Consider the following 15,653-nt stretch of genomic DNA (forward strand, 5'->3'; position numbering starts at 1 on the left):
CAAGTTTAGTACACTAAATGAAAAGTACAATAAGAATAATGATCTTTATAATTAGCAATAAAATATATTATAATATAATAACCATTCCAATTCATAGGTTTGGTTGTAAAATTAGTTGTTACAAATTGAAAGTTAATAAATGATGCTCCATATGGAAACTTTGTATTTTTTTTTTTTTTGAAAATATATTATTTAAAAAAAGAGTATCACACTAACTAAGAAATAGATGTTTCTATAAGAATTTGTTGACTATTTGACAAGTCAAGCTAAACATAAGAATTTGTTTGAAAACAAGTTTTTGAGCATGAGGCTTTATTTGAAATATTTATAATATTATATGTATGTACAAATTTGTAATAAAATACCTATATAAACTAAGAGCCTTATAACTTAATTGGTTGACATCTCATAGTATTTTCAACGAAAACATTTACAACCCCCAATTATTGAATTATCAATATAGTTGACTCTACTCATTTTAATCCCTACGTGCTACTCCGTAATGCACAAATTACAAACTATAGTGTAGACAAATCTGACATTGCTTTTGTTTCTCCAAAAAAAAAAAAAAAAGGAAAATGCAGAAATTGCATAGTATGTGCGAATTTGAAAAAAGGCACAAATATGGAATTCTCAACAAAAATCTATGAACGGTTAAATATTAAGCACAATCCACAAATCCTTAACATACTAAATCTACTTATTTCTTAAGAGATCATCAAGTGTATGGGCCTTTGGATATCTGACCTGTACAATTACATTGGTTAGTAGAATTTGCCACTTCCTTTGTTTATGTACCACCACTTCTTCACGGTTAGCCACAAAATTGATCTCTGGAAACTTGAAACTGAAGTGAAAAATGCACCTTTTCAAGAGCGAGCCAATCCGCTAGAGAGAAGCAGCCACCAGGTGAAAAAATATTTCAAATGCACATGCACAAAAATGTTTAAATTGGCGAGAGAAGAAAACTCTACAGCACCTGGATATTGTGAAATGAGGAATAGGGAAGCCAAAAAAAAACCAAAGAGAATGCCTCTCCACCATTGTTTTTATCACACTGCTGTTACATGATACAATTTCGGGATAGGGACAGAAAAATTATAACAAGGTCACCAATTATTTCTTTACATCACCAGCCTATATATGATCAGGGAAATAATTAAAAAAAAAATTAAATTAAATCAATTCAAAAGCAAACAAAAATGTATAGATGACCAAAAAATTAATTCTTGAAAAGATCAGAAATACTTCTATGATCGCTGCGGCCTACTCATTCCTACCTATGTCCCCTCTAGAGTTGGCGTTAGGTATGACATTTCTGTGACAGGATACGAGAATTCTTAGCCAATGTATCCACCGTGAAATCACAAGCAGCAACGAATTTCATGCTCCCATAATGTAATGCCCCAACTCTAATTCTTGCACGTACATCCATCTTTAGAGACAAAGAAACTTTGATTTTTGGTTTTTGGCTTTTCATGCTTTTCTGAATCTCCTTGGGCAATACAATGTTTGAGCCATGAAAATCTACACGAAATGATGTTGACTTTTTGCTGTCTTGCTTGAAAGAAGGGTATTTGCCTTTAGCAATTCCTCGTTGCTTAAATGAAAGGGAAGCAACACCACCTGCCTTGTAATCAATGCCCACTATTTCATTCGAATTTTTGGCTCTAATCGTAATGCCATAATCTGGACGTGTACTATTCTTGACAACAACAACACGTTCAACGTGAAAAGTAGGATCCTTAGGCGTGAGCAAGACATAGACAACGGCAGCAATTAGAGCAAGAACAAGGACAAGAAGAACAACAGAGACACAAATACACAAGCAACAACGAGGACGACGGGGCTTCTTCCCTTTATTGCTGCGAAAAGGATTTCCATGGCGTTCAGCAAGAACGGCATTCTCAGGAGGCGGAACACAAAAGATTTGGTCTTTAGGGACCTGAACAACATAGGACGTCCCAGAACGATAGGCAGGTAGAGCTAGTTGATTATTATTTTCTGGTTGATCAGATGATGAGTTTGAGTCATTATTTTTATTTTCTGGCTTATCAGATGATGATTTAGCGTCATGATCGTTGACAGAAGGGTCGGCCCGCTCCGCCATGTGAAGATGGGGAGCGGTGGTGAGGAAAGGGAGGGTGATTGTTTATGTTGCAAAAAAATGCAGTATTATTGGAGGGAAACCGAGTAAGACAGAGAGATTGGTGGTAAGTTTGGTTTAGAGATTCTCCAATATTAGAGGAGGGTTTACTTGGTCAAATCAATTTACCTAGCGGTTCTCCGAGATTGATTTTTACATGCCAAATTGCTTTGGTTTTGGTTGCTTTTATACCTTCGGACCTGATTGTTTTTTCACTCTGATGAATTTCATCATCTTCACTGCTAGTACTTCTTTACTAAGAATGGAACTTAGTTGGCCATTTATGTAACTTGTAATGTACTATTTGATTTTGATGGTCCAAATATTGGGCTTCGATATGATAATCCAATCAGAGCATGTATCTTGGGTCTTGGCATAGTGGCCTCTTCACATTCTTTATAGGACTTTGTTAACAAGAGCCGGCCTCTTCATCTTCACTGCTAGTACTTCTTTACTAAGAATGGAACTTAGTTGGCCATTTATGTAACTTGTAATGTACTATTTGATTTTGATGGTCCAAATATTGGGCTTCGATATGATAATCCAATCAGAGCATGTATCTTGGGTCTTGGCATAGTGGCCTCTTCACATTCTTTATAGGACTTTGTTAACAAGAGCCGGCCAGCAGTGGTTAATGAACCAGCTTCTTGGGCCCCACTTGCATAGGGAATTGATAAAACTCCACCTTGCAGATGCATTTATTTTAGCCGTGAAGCTTGGTTTTTCTAATAAATATATGACAAAAATGCCCCCTTTAATACACCTTTAATACATTTCTTCTTATTTCACTTTTTATTTTTCACCCAATTTCACTTTATCAATATTTTACTCATCATCTCCTTTCACTTTACCAATATTAAACTCACTTTCTTTCACTTAACCATTTTCAAACCCACTTCAAAAAAAAAATAGAGATGAAGAAAAGTTCAAATGTTCAATGAAGGATTAAGCAATTATTTTGCAAGGTATAATAATTTTATTTTATTAAATTCATATTTATTTTTTAAAATATATTTGAATTTGAGGTTAATCTTTATGTTTAACACATGTTGTATATTATAATACCAATAGATGAGAATTTAGTTGTAAGTGATATCCATCAAGTTGTTAAAAGAAATTGTTGTGTACTCTTGAAAGTTGTATCTGTAAAAAAAAAAAAAGTTCTAGACCAATATAATAGGTACAACGTAACATGAAATCCCAAGTATTATATAACTCAAGTAACATATAAGAATATGTGCTCTGAAATTTAAAACATACATAGACTTACCTCCTGGCATGACTCTATCCACAAATAATATAAAAGACTCCACGAACAATATTAATATGCAAAATTGTTTAGCATGAAATTCATTGTGTCTGTAAAGTAGGAAAATGCATGAGACAAATAATTTCTTGAAATGCTTACTCAAATTAGGTAAAGCAGAGCACTTGTAATTCATATGCAAAAAAACAAAGGGGTCAGAGCTTTGGTAAAAGATATAATTGGAAAACTAAGAAAAGGTGAAAACTTTTTTGTTCTTTCATATTAACATGGAAAAACAAAGGCCATAAATAAATGTTGCAGGTGATAAAATCTAAGAAAAAATGGGAAGAATTGTAAATGCGGTGTTGTGAAATTATGCTCTTCTTCTTTTTTTTTTCTTTTTTTTTTAATGCTGGAGCACAGAGCATTTAGTCATTATCTTATTTTATTTGTATCATGTTTTTCTCATTTATCCTAAAATATGATGTGGATTGTTTTAATCTTGTTTTAATACAGCACCAATGGATGATAATTTAGTTATAAGTGAGACTCATCAAGTTGTTAAAAGGAATTGTTTTAACTTAGATGAATTACTTCAAGAATGAACTATTATTTTATTTTTTTTGTATCATTTTTTTTCATTTATACTAAAATATGATATTGAATATTGATTGTTTTAATCTTGTTTTAATGTAGCACAAATGGATGACAATTTAGTTGCAAGTGAGACTCATCAACTTGTTCCAATGAATTACTTTGACTTAAATGAACTACCTCAAGAAGGTACTATTATTATTTTTTTTTTTTGTAATCCATATTTCATTTAATGTATAATATGAAATTGATTTCTTTTTTTTTAATTCTTGTTTTTGTTATATAAGATATAATTTCTACTCTAACTTAAATTAAGTGTATATGTGTGTAAAGCTTCCTTCTAGAGACTTGAACCCCGGCCCTTGCCCCCCACACCCCACAAGCACTTATAGTTGTAAAGTGACCATTGCATCAAGGGTGTGCGGTGGTTTTCTAATTCTTGTTTTAATATAGCACAAATTGATGATGATTTAATTGCAAGTGAGGTTCATGGAAGTGTTTCAAGGAATTGTGTTGAGTTAAATGAGTTTCCGAATGATGGAAAAAATAATAACACAGGTGGAGGGGAAATAATTGATTGGAATGAATGTCCAATAGATGAAATGGAGGTTATTGAAGAATATGAGGATATAAATTCAATAGAAAATGAATTTGAGCCTTTTGTTGGTCAATGTTTTCTTAGTGAAGAAGAAGCTTTCATTTTCTATAAAAATTATGCAAATCAAAATGGTTTTACAATTCAAAAAGGCCGTTTGGAGAAAAAAAAAATGGAGAAATAGGAAGATGTAATTTTTTTTGTCATCGGAAAGGTAGACAACCACTAAAAATGGTGGATCCATCTAAGGAGCAAGGAAATAGGAAGTCTTTAAAATGTGGATGCAAAGCTCGTCTAACTATTGTATTGTGAAAGTCAATAGACATTTTTCCAAAAGAATGGCATGTCACTATTTTTGTTGTAGATCACAATCATGAATTGTTGTCCCCTTCGAGTGTACGATTTCTTCCGGCCAATCGAGTTATCACTGAAGATGATAAAAATTGCACTCTCTTATACAAAGAAGCTGGACTTTCAGTTAGAGAAATAATATCTGTTATGGAACTTAAGAAAAATGTGAAACATGGACATCTTCCATTTTTTTCAACGGGATATTCGTAATCTTTATGTGAAAATGAGAAATATGCATGCTATAAATAATGATATGGATTTCTTACAATTTTGTAAAGTTGCTAAAGAAATGAATTCTAAGTTTCAATATGCATTCACAACCGATGAAGAGAAAATGTTAGAGCATATTTTTTGGTCACACCCTCATAATTTTGATTGGTATAAAAAATATAAAGATGTGGTTGTTTTTTATACTACTTACAAGGTAAATGCTTATGATATGCTTTTTAATATTTTTGTTGGTGTTAATAATCATGGAAAGAAGATTCTCTTTGGTTGTACACTTCTTTGAAATGAAACAACTAGTACTTTTCGATGGGTAATGAAGGTACTCTATTTATCTTACAACTGTTTTTCCATTTTATTTAATTAATTAGTGGAATAATATTAATACATATCATTTGAAATGTTTACATATTCTAATAAAAAAAATTGATTAGTAGAATTTTGCATGTTTAATGAAGAAACAACCCAAGGCTATTTTGAAAGATCAAGATCCATGAATTACAGAGGCAATATCTAAAGAATTACCACTCACAAAACATGCCTTTTGTATATGGCATATTACCGCTAAGTTTAGTGGTTGCTTTACATCTATTATTTGAAATCAATATTCAAATTGGTGCATAGAGTTCTTCAAGTTATACAAGTTAGACTCATGTGAACAATTTGAGGGTCAATGGACTCAAGTTATGGAAAAGTATGACATGCTTACTAACAAGCATGTAATTGGTTTACATCAAATCAAGCATTTTTGGGTACCATGTTACCCTCGTGGACATTTTTTTGGTGGAATGACAACAACCGGAAGATCGGAAAGTATAAATGCATTTATTAAACGGTTTGTTAATTTATTTTATTATTTATAATCTTAGGTTGATCTTGCCATTGAAGATATTGAGCAAACACAATCACATGATACAATGTTAGAGACATTTAGAGGTTCTTCTTTAAGAACATTGTCACCATTAGAAGACCAAGCACACAATATTTTGACACCTTATGCTTTCAAAAATTTTCAAAAGGAGTTTGAGAGAGCAACACAATATTCAGTTCATCAAGAAAACCGTATTGAATTTGTGCTACAATATTATAAAGATGAAACTAGTCAAAAGCACAGGATCTTATGGGATGGTGAGATGACTAATTGTAGTTGCAAACATTTTGAATTTTGGGGCATACTTTGTCGTCACATTCTTAGTGTATTCCTTCACAAAGATTGTTACCATATTCCACCATTGTATTTACCATCACGTTGGTGTTGTGAAGCCTCATTAAGAGAAAAAGAATTGCTAGTGTTGGATGATGAAAATTTAGTAGGCAAGGAAAATGTGGTTGATGCCAATGTTAATGGTGTGATTGATGGAGATTGTTTCATTAATTGTCCTCCACTATCAAAGACAAAAGGTCGTCCAAAGCAAAAACGAATGAAAGGCAGAAGAGAATTAGGAAAGAAAAAGAAGACTTGTGGGCTTTGCAAGCATGTTGGTCATAACATCTTCACGTGTTTGGAGAAAGAGACTTGTACTTCCTCAAATGGTGCAAAAAAAGAAGAAGGAAAACATGTACTTCAAGTGAAATGGGATTGAATCCAATATTTTGTTTAAAATGTTAGGTAGAAGCTCTTGAACTTGTATTTTTGAATTGGGATTGAATCCAACATTTTGTTATTTTTGACAATCTTATGCCATTGCTTCTTCCCACACTATGACAATATTATGTCATTGTTAATTGATGCTTCTCTTGTCTTCTTCTTCTTCTTCTTTTTTTTTTTTTCCTTTTTTGGGTGTTATATTTTCAATTTGAGAATATTATGGCATTGTACTTAAATGTTTTGGTTAGCTAAGTACTCTTATTGATTTTGACCAGTTGTGATCATGGTTAAGTGAAAGAAAGTGAGTTTGATATTGGTAAAGTAAAAGGAGATGATGAGTAAAATATGATAAAGTGAAATTAGGTGGGAAATAAAAAGTGAAATGAAGAGAAATGTGTTAAAGGGGGCATTTTTGTCATATATTTATTAGGGAAACCAAGCTTCATGCTAAAATAAATGCATCTGAAAAGTGAAGTTTTATCAATTTCCTATGCAAGTGGGGCACAAGAAGCTTGTTCATTAACCACCGCTGGCCGAGTTTTTATCACATTAACGGGTGCTGTACAACACCCATTAACAACACCCTTCTTTATAGTAGGTTTTTGTTAATATAATGAAATTATGTCCTAACCTTTAATTAGACTACTTTATCTGTATCTTAAAAAACTTATAAGCCAATAATGTGGTAGATAAAACTTTGAAATTCCAAGTTTATGTCATATTCTTCAAATTTATTGAACCCATCACTCAAGTGTCCTCAAGGGTTAATTATTAACTCACTTTTTTGGAGAGTTTCAATCTATAGCGTCTGCTCCTGATGATATCTTCTTATCATCATACCAAGAAATCAATTAGTTTTTGGTGTAAGCGGAGATTGAACCACAGATCTCTTATACAACCATCAAAGACTTCACTAGTTTTTTTTTTTGAGAAAAAAAAATCATCCAAGGGTTTTATATATGGTGCTGGTAAATCAACACGAACAAAATTTACTATATCTAGGGGGATAGACTCCAGCCAGATAGAAAGCAAATCTGAAAATTTTGCTCTCCTAGCTAAAGCATTTGCCACGACATTACCTAGCCTAGTTGTGTAAGAGAGCGACCAACTCTACAAAGAGTTTAAAGAAGATAACGTGTCTATTAAAAAGTGACCCATTGCTGAATTGAGCATATCGCCATTCTTTAAAGCATTGATGACGATCTCAAAGTCTCCTTCATGTATTGAGCAATCCAGACGGACCTCTTTGAGCAAATTAGAACCCACAATTATTAACTCACTTGAATGATGATATAATTGATTTAGTATTATAATCTCTTCTCTTTTTTTTTTGGTATTACGTATGAATAATTTCTTAATACACTAATCATGATCAATATCTTTTTAAGATGAATTATGATCAATATTTAAATCTACTAACAATCGTGATGCCGTATTAGAACACACCATTATTGTAGAAAAAAAAAAACATTTTATAGTATTATTACCAAATGCAAATTCATTTAACATAATTACTTATGAATAAGAGTTTCATCATAATACCAAATGATATTTTCAGAATAGATTATATTCTGCGTGAATCAACTATAAGAGATTGCATTTTAGCATAATGCATTTTGCCTTATCACATTCTACCACCAAAGTTACCAAACTCTAGACCAATAACATTTTTTGTTGAGTGATCCAAATTAACAAAACAAAGGACGACACTTATTAATCACATAAAAAGAAAATGGACACTTATTAAATTAAAGAAGATCACAATGATAATATGGGATTTTTTCTATTCTTATCACAACCATCCTTTTCTTAGATAATATTTTGACAATTAATTGTTTGGCTTGGGTTTTACAAATTTTTTGGTTTACTTCTTGATATACATCTTTTAAAGTCTCTCTTTCTTTTTTTAAATAAATACATCTACACATTTGCTCAGCTCATTTTGTTTGAGCAAAATAAATCTTTTTTTAAGAATAATAAATCAATGAAAAAAATATATTATATGAATGCACCTCTAAAATGTAAGTTGTAATTTTCCTCAAAAAATTGCAACTTGGTTGATTTATAAGAAACAAACACTTGGTCATTCTTTTCCTCTCAAAAAGAAGAAAGGAAGAGTTTTAAATTGAGTCAAACTTGCTATTGCCCACGAGATAATTTAAAAAGAAAAAAGAAGAATACTAAAATCAAATTTGGCAAAAAAGAGAATTTGACATACTTGCTATTGCTTACAATATAGTATTAGTTGTAGGGGGGTTAGATGTAATGCCTCACATGCATACCCCCATGTAAGAGGCATTACATCTATCCTCGTTACACATTGAATTTTCTTAAGTAAACATGATTATTCTTTAAGTAATTGTTCCTCTCAAAAAGAGGGAAAGAAGAATTTTAAATTAAATCATACTTGCTATTGCATACGAGAAGTTGTCGTAGGGCAGCTTGGTTAAAAAGAGGAATACTAAAATCAAACTTGGTTAAAAAGAGAAGCTGCCGTACTTTCTATTACTTACGATATAGTGTTAGGTGTAGTGGGATTAGATGTAACGCCTCACATGTGGCACCCACCCCTCCAGTAAGAGGCATTACAGTATTACATATTGAGTTTTCTTATTATGTAAACATAGTTATTGTTTAAGTAAGTTTTCCTCTTAAAGAAATAGGGAAAAAAGAATTTCAAATTGAATCGTACTTGCTATTGTCTACGAGATAATTTAAAAAAGAAAGAAAAAAGAAGAATATTAAAATTTGTCGAGGACATTTTTGTGATAAGGGCAAAAAATGCAAGATTAGCCCAAATCTCCTCTTGGGTTTTTAAGAAGTAGCCCAAATGTATAATGAAAAAAGGCTAATGGTGCTTTAACAGGAGAGAAATAAAAATGCTATAAGTAAAATACAAGAAAATGCAGAAAAAGTACACATGTTTGAAACTTCGACCCACAGTGAGTGACAAGAGAAAATTGAGAGAGGTTGTGAGGAAGAGAGAGAAGATTCCCCTGTACCCATATTTCCACCCCTTGACTTTAGAATTGTGAGAATGTCTCCAGATTGAGTGGGCTTTTACTCTAAAGTTTTAGATCTATGAAGAAAATGTAGTTGGTTCATTTTGAATCTGATTGGGGCCTTTTGTATTGAGTTTGGGGTGCTTTGAGTGACTGTTTTTTAGTCAATAGAAGAGGCTTTGAACCCCAAGGTATCAATCAAAGAGATTATGGTCAGATTTGATTTAATTGGGTAAAAGGGATGCCTTGCTTTTTGCATAAGGGAAATGAAGTGGCCTAAATTTATGGGCTGATGTTTCCTAGACATGACAGGTCCTTGTAAGTTGCATTTGGTTGATGCAGTAGACAGGGCCATCTACTCAGGGTCAGCTATATGTTTTAGGCAACAAATAGTAGAGTAGAAAAGTTGTGTACAAGACCTCCTCCATATGTCAGAGATGCTACCAGTGTCCCTTACCCACTTGGTAGCACGTATGGGCTGGGCTCATGCAAAAGGTCTGGAAGCAATCGACTCATACCTTCCAAATACTATTTCCTCAATTTCCCCTATATGTTGCATGGGCTTGGGCAATACTTAAAAGAATTATATATATATATATATATATAATATGAATTGGGCCTTTAATGAGGCCGGACTCAATTGAGTCAGGCTTATAGAGAATGTGTCGTGAAAATGAGTATCAACAAAATCAAACTCAGCTAAAAAGAGAAGCCATCGTATTTCCTATTATTTACGATAAGTACTAGGTGTAGTGGGGTTACTTAGATGTAACGCCTCACATGTGGCATTGACCCCCACGTAAGAGGCGTTACATCTATCCCCTTTACACATTGAATTTTCTCATTAAGTAAACATGGTTATTGTTTGAATAAGTTGTTCTCTCAAAAAGAAGGAAATAAGAGTTTCAAAATGAATAATACTTACTATTGCCTACGAGATAATTTTTTTTTTTTTTTTAAAGAAGAATACTAAAATTTGTGTTATTGTTCAAGACACACTTAGATCTCAATTCATATGATTTTTTTTTTAATTCTGTTTTTAATTTTTTTTTAATTTAGTTAAAATTTAATAAATTAATTATTTTTTTAATTTAGATGCTAACGTGGCATTTTTTAATGTCAAAATAAGTTTTTTATTGTTGTTTTAATAACTCCGTCTGCCATGTAAGACTTTGCCGTTAGGGCACTAATGAAAAGGGCTAAAACGAGACACATTTTCCAAGATAGAGAGTAAAAGCGGTGGAAAAAAAAAGTTAGGAACCAAAATAGAAATCGCATGAAAATGTAGGGACGAGAATGAGTTTTTTGCCAAAATTTAATTTGGCTAAAAGAGAACCACCGTACTTGCTATTGCTTACAATAGAGTATTAGATGTAGTGGGGTTAGATGTAACGCTTCACATGTGGCATCCACCCCCTGTTAAGAGGTGTTGTATCTATCCTTGTTACACATTGAATTTTTTTATTAAGTAAACATGGTTTTTCTCTCAAAAAGAGGGAAAGAAAAGTTTCAAATTGAATCATATTTGCTATTGCCTACAAGATATTTTAAAAGGAAAGAAAAAAAAGAAGAATGCTAAAATCAAACTTGGCTAAAAAGTGAACATGTTGTACTTGTTATTGCTCACAAGATAATATTAAGTGCAGTAGAGTTTGATGTAACGCCTCACATGTGGCACCCATCTCCCCAGTAAGAGGTGTTACATTGAATTTACTCTTCTTCTTTTTTTTTTTGAATTTACATTGAATTTGCTCATTAAGTAAACATGATTATTGTTTAAATAAGTTTTCCCTCTATAAAAAAAAATTAAAAAAAAAAAAAGAGAAAAAGAGTTTCAATTTGAATCATACTTGGTATTGTCTACAAGATAATTGAAAAATAACAAGAAGAAGAACACAAAATTAAACTTGGCCAAAAAGAGAAACCATCGTATTTTCTATTGCTTACAGTATAGAATCAGGTGCAGTGGTGTTAATATATGACACCCACCCTCATGTAAGAGGCATTATACCTATCCGGCTATCCCCCGGTATACATTGAATTTTCTCGCTAACTAAACATGGTCATTCTTTTAAGTAATTTTTGACCTCAAAACGAAAAGGGAAAAAGAAGAGTTTCACATTGAAATGCAACACAGGCAACAAAAACGACGGGGCTTCCTTCTATTGCTGCGAAAGGGTTTCCCATGGCGTTCAGCTAGAATGGCATTCTCAGGAGGTGGAACACGATAGATTTGGTCTTTAGGGACCTGAACAACATAGATCCCAGCAGATTGAGTATTTTCTGCAGGTAGGACTAGTAATTGAGAATTATGTTCTGGTTGATCAGATGATGAGTTAGGATCATTATCATCCACCGATGAAGGGGTGGCCCGCTCTGTCATGGGAGGATGAGATTTGTTTATGTTGCAAAAAATGCAATATTATTGGTGGAAAACCGAGGACGGCTGAGAAAGACAGAGAGATGGGTGGTAAAGTTTGGTTCAGAGATTCTCCTATATTAGAGGAGGGTTTAGTGGTTTACTTGGTCAAATGGTCAAATCAATTCACCTTTTTTTTTGAGAGGTTCTGCGAGATTGATTTTTTACTTTGGGTTTTTTCATTTATTTACTTTGGACCTGATTGCTTTTTATGAATTTCATCTTCACTGTTAAGAATGGAACATTGGTTTTGGTTTGCTATGTATGTAACTTCTTGTAATGTATTTGATTTGATGATCCAAATATTGGGCTTGGACCCAAAAATGGACTTTTTTTTTGGGTGTAGGCTTAATGGCCTGTTGACATTCTTTATAAGAAGGTTTTTGGTTCAGCTGTGGGCTTACATGCTACGAGGCCTTGAGGTCTAAGAGAATTCTTTTATAACCAAATTGGCCAGCAGGTCCAGCACTAAACTAAAGATTACCCAAAAGAAAAAAAAAGCCTCCACCTACCCAGTGCACGCCATTATTCAAAAATTTGCAAAATGTTATCGTATTGGGTAACAATACATAGAATTGTAGCTTTTAAAAATGAGTAAACGCCCATTATTTATTCCATCTCTCTCTCTCTCTCTCTCTGTAACACCCGCCTCACTTATATTGAATTTAATTGCTTCTAGAGTGAAATTGATAAATTATTTAATTTATTTGAAAGGTGATATTATTTTATATTGTGGTCACTACAAAGAAATTAAATAAAAGAAGATGTAACGTTAGAGTTATTTTGTGGATTATTCATATTTAACTTTTGGTCTCCTTATTAGTTAAGGAAAATGATAAGAGATTAAAACCTATTTGGATTAGGAGTAGTCTCCTTATTAGTTAAGGAAAAGGATAAGAGATTTCCTATTTGGATTAGGAGTTTAAGTGTTATTGGAATTCTTTAGAGTTTTAGCCTATCTAAACAACCTCAACATGAGTTTTAGTGGGAGTTAAAGTGTTGGAAGCTTATTTAAGTTTTTAGTGGGTTTTAAATTTCAGCCCAAGTGAAAACAGTTTTAACATGTAAAGCTGAAAGGTAAAATAGTGTTTAATTTGTGAAACATAGAGAGAGAGACTGCAAAATTACAAGAAACAAATTCTGCATCCGTGTGGTCAAGTATATCTCTCTCTCAAACCCTCATCGAAATAACCTACGTTGCTAGAGTAGTTTAATAGATTTGCTTTAATATCCCATAAGAACTATTGAATTAGGTGATAAGCTTTTGAGTAATAGTTGCTAGAGTTTACGCATGGTAGTGGGGCTGGACTTTTGAATCTTGTAATCTATATCATGGTCAAGTTTCTAAACTTTTATCAATACATGCTTTAGGTCACTAGGTCCTACGGGTAGGAATTACTTGGTAAACCTATTGTATTCTTTCTATGGCTTACGGGTAGGAAAATCCTTGGATATTATGTATATATGTTAGATTAAATTTCTAATAGTCAATACATGCTATAGGTGGCTATGTCCCATGGGTAGAGATTTCTATGGATGCTATATATACATTTGGATCTTATAGAGTATTTCATGGTGGCTTTGAAGTGTTATATGAAATCCTAAAGAAAATATGAATCTGACACTTAACTAGACAATGATTGTATTGATATTAACCTATTAGTACTTGATGTAAATCTTGGTGAACCGCTAGCATGCATATTCTCATTAGATGGTATCCTTACGAGTTCTAATACCTCTATTAGCCTCAAAGACATAATAGTAGTAAGAAGAAGTAATATATTATGGAGGATTGTAGAGATCTTTAAATTGAAGACTAGTAAATTATTAGGAAGTGTCCCTTACATCCTTATGGTATACGTCAAGATGGATTAATTATATAATTGTGTTACTCCTTTACTTTTAGGTGTGGAGGAAGAGCCCATTTGATTTTGGATTTAAACTACGAGTATTAGCAATTAGACGTAAGTGGACTTCAGAATATGATGTCTTTCAAGACGTGTATATTTATATATACTTTTGGTAAAAGAGAAATATATATAAAATTGCAAAAGTGAAATTTTCAAAAACTTATACCATTGTCAATGTTTTATACACATACTTGAATTTTATTATTTCTTGTATATTGTTTTGAAACTGTATAAGTTAAGAATGATTGAAAACTATATTTTTGAGAAAGTATTTTTTTTATATGGTATGTGATTCGTATTGACAATATTGTAATAAAGTAAGAATGTTTTTAAACGGTCAGCTAATCAATCTGCAACCTTTGCCAACACAGGGTTAAGTGTTGGTCTTCAGCCGATGTAGTGCTATTGTGGTGTGGTGCAGTGTTATCGTTTGCTCTTCGGAGCCAGTGTTATCGTTTGCTCTTTGGAGCCAGTGTTGCCTCTTTGAGGTTAGTGTTATTGTTCCCTATGGGAATCACCCGCCGAGTGTTTAGCAGCTTATTTCTTTGTCTGATTAATGTTTAATGTTTTCCATATCGAAAAACTGTTTTATTGTTATTGACCTTCATAAGTGGAAAATTTGTTTATTACTATAATATATTGTTTCTACCTATTTAGTGTATTTTGGCTAACTAAAGTAGTTATTATTTTATTTAATGATTACAACGTTATAGTTAAATGTTTATTCTTGACAATTTTATCAAATATATTGTATTACTGTTAAAACTATTTGTAAATGTATTATAAAGACTATATTTTGTCAATGATACTAATGTTTTGTTTTGAAAGACATCCTTATGTTATGTAGTCTCTTATTGAGCTTCTAGATTACCCCTCATTTCTCCACCCTTTCAGATTAGAGCAATGGAATATCTTTTAGTGGTAGATCATTGGAGCCATAGATTGAAGACTACTTTTGGAGCTATGTTAGTTGATGGACTATTTTAGCATATTTTCTTAGGATAGTTACTTTGACATTTGTGGAACTCTTTCAGATTGTATTTGGAGACTTTATTATTAAAGTTTTTTTTTAATGGATTTCATAGGAAAGATTTTGATGGTTAGAAGTTTATTTGTGGATATTTAATTACGCTCTATTCTATTATATCATTGTTGATTATTTATAAGACAAGTTATGCATCTAAATCCTTGGTATGGGTTTGGGGCGTTACACTCTCCTCTAATTAGTAATATTCACAGTCTCTCAAGGTGGATCGACTTAGAAAAACCATGGGTGGTCGTGGGGTACGGGTGAGCATGGGCGTGGGCACTGGGTGTGGGTTACCAAATTAGTGAAGAGAATTCATTGTCATCTTTAGAGTTGGGCGACCAATTTAAATATAAACTATCGGCAAGGTAGTATCTTATGGTGTTGTTATTACCATTGTTTGAGTAATTAACTGGAATAGCATGCTCTTTTACAAACTTAGTATTTATACAAGATTGTTTTATAGCACATAAATGTCATTATAAGATCTAGGTAACTCAAAACTTGTGTGTCATATCTGATGATCATATGATATCATTACTTACAAAAT

At 32.4% G+C, this 15,653-nt stretch overlaps 1 protein-coding gene and 1 pseudogene across 1 annotated transcript; one reads left to right on the top strand and one right to left on the bottom strand.

The window, feature by feature from the left end:
* Window positions 1-1,303: 1,303 nt before the first annotated feature.
* On the bottom strand, window positions 1,304-2,110 carry LOC142612835 (NDR1/HIN1-like protein 13). Its single transcript, XM_075785000.1, has one exon. The coding sequence runs from the start codon at window positions 2,108-2,110 to the stop codon at window positions 1,304-1,306; it is 807 nt and encodes a 268-aa protein (XP_075641115.1).
* A 1,983-nt stretch (window positions 2,111-4,093) lies between these two features.
* Window positions 4,094-6,740, top strand: LOC142612417 (protein FAR1-RELATED SEQUENCE 11-like; annotated as a pseudogene).
* Window positions 6,741-15,653: the final 8,913 nt, after the last annotated feature.

Source organism: Castanea sativa, chromosome 10 (assembly GCF_040712315.1).
Source record: "Castanea sativa cultivar Marrone di Chiusa Pesio chromosome 10, ASM4071231v1".
NCBI classification, from domain to species: domain Eukaryota; kingdom Viridiplantae; phylum Streptophyta; class Magnoliopsida; order Fagales; family Fagaceae; genus Castanea; species Castanea sativa.

Coding starts and splice junctions, on each gene's coding strand:
- LOC142612835 (XM_075785000.1), bottom strand. CDS start 2,110: ATGGCGGAGCGGGCCGACCCTTCTGTCAACGATCATGACGCTAAATCA.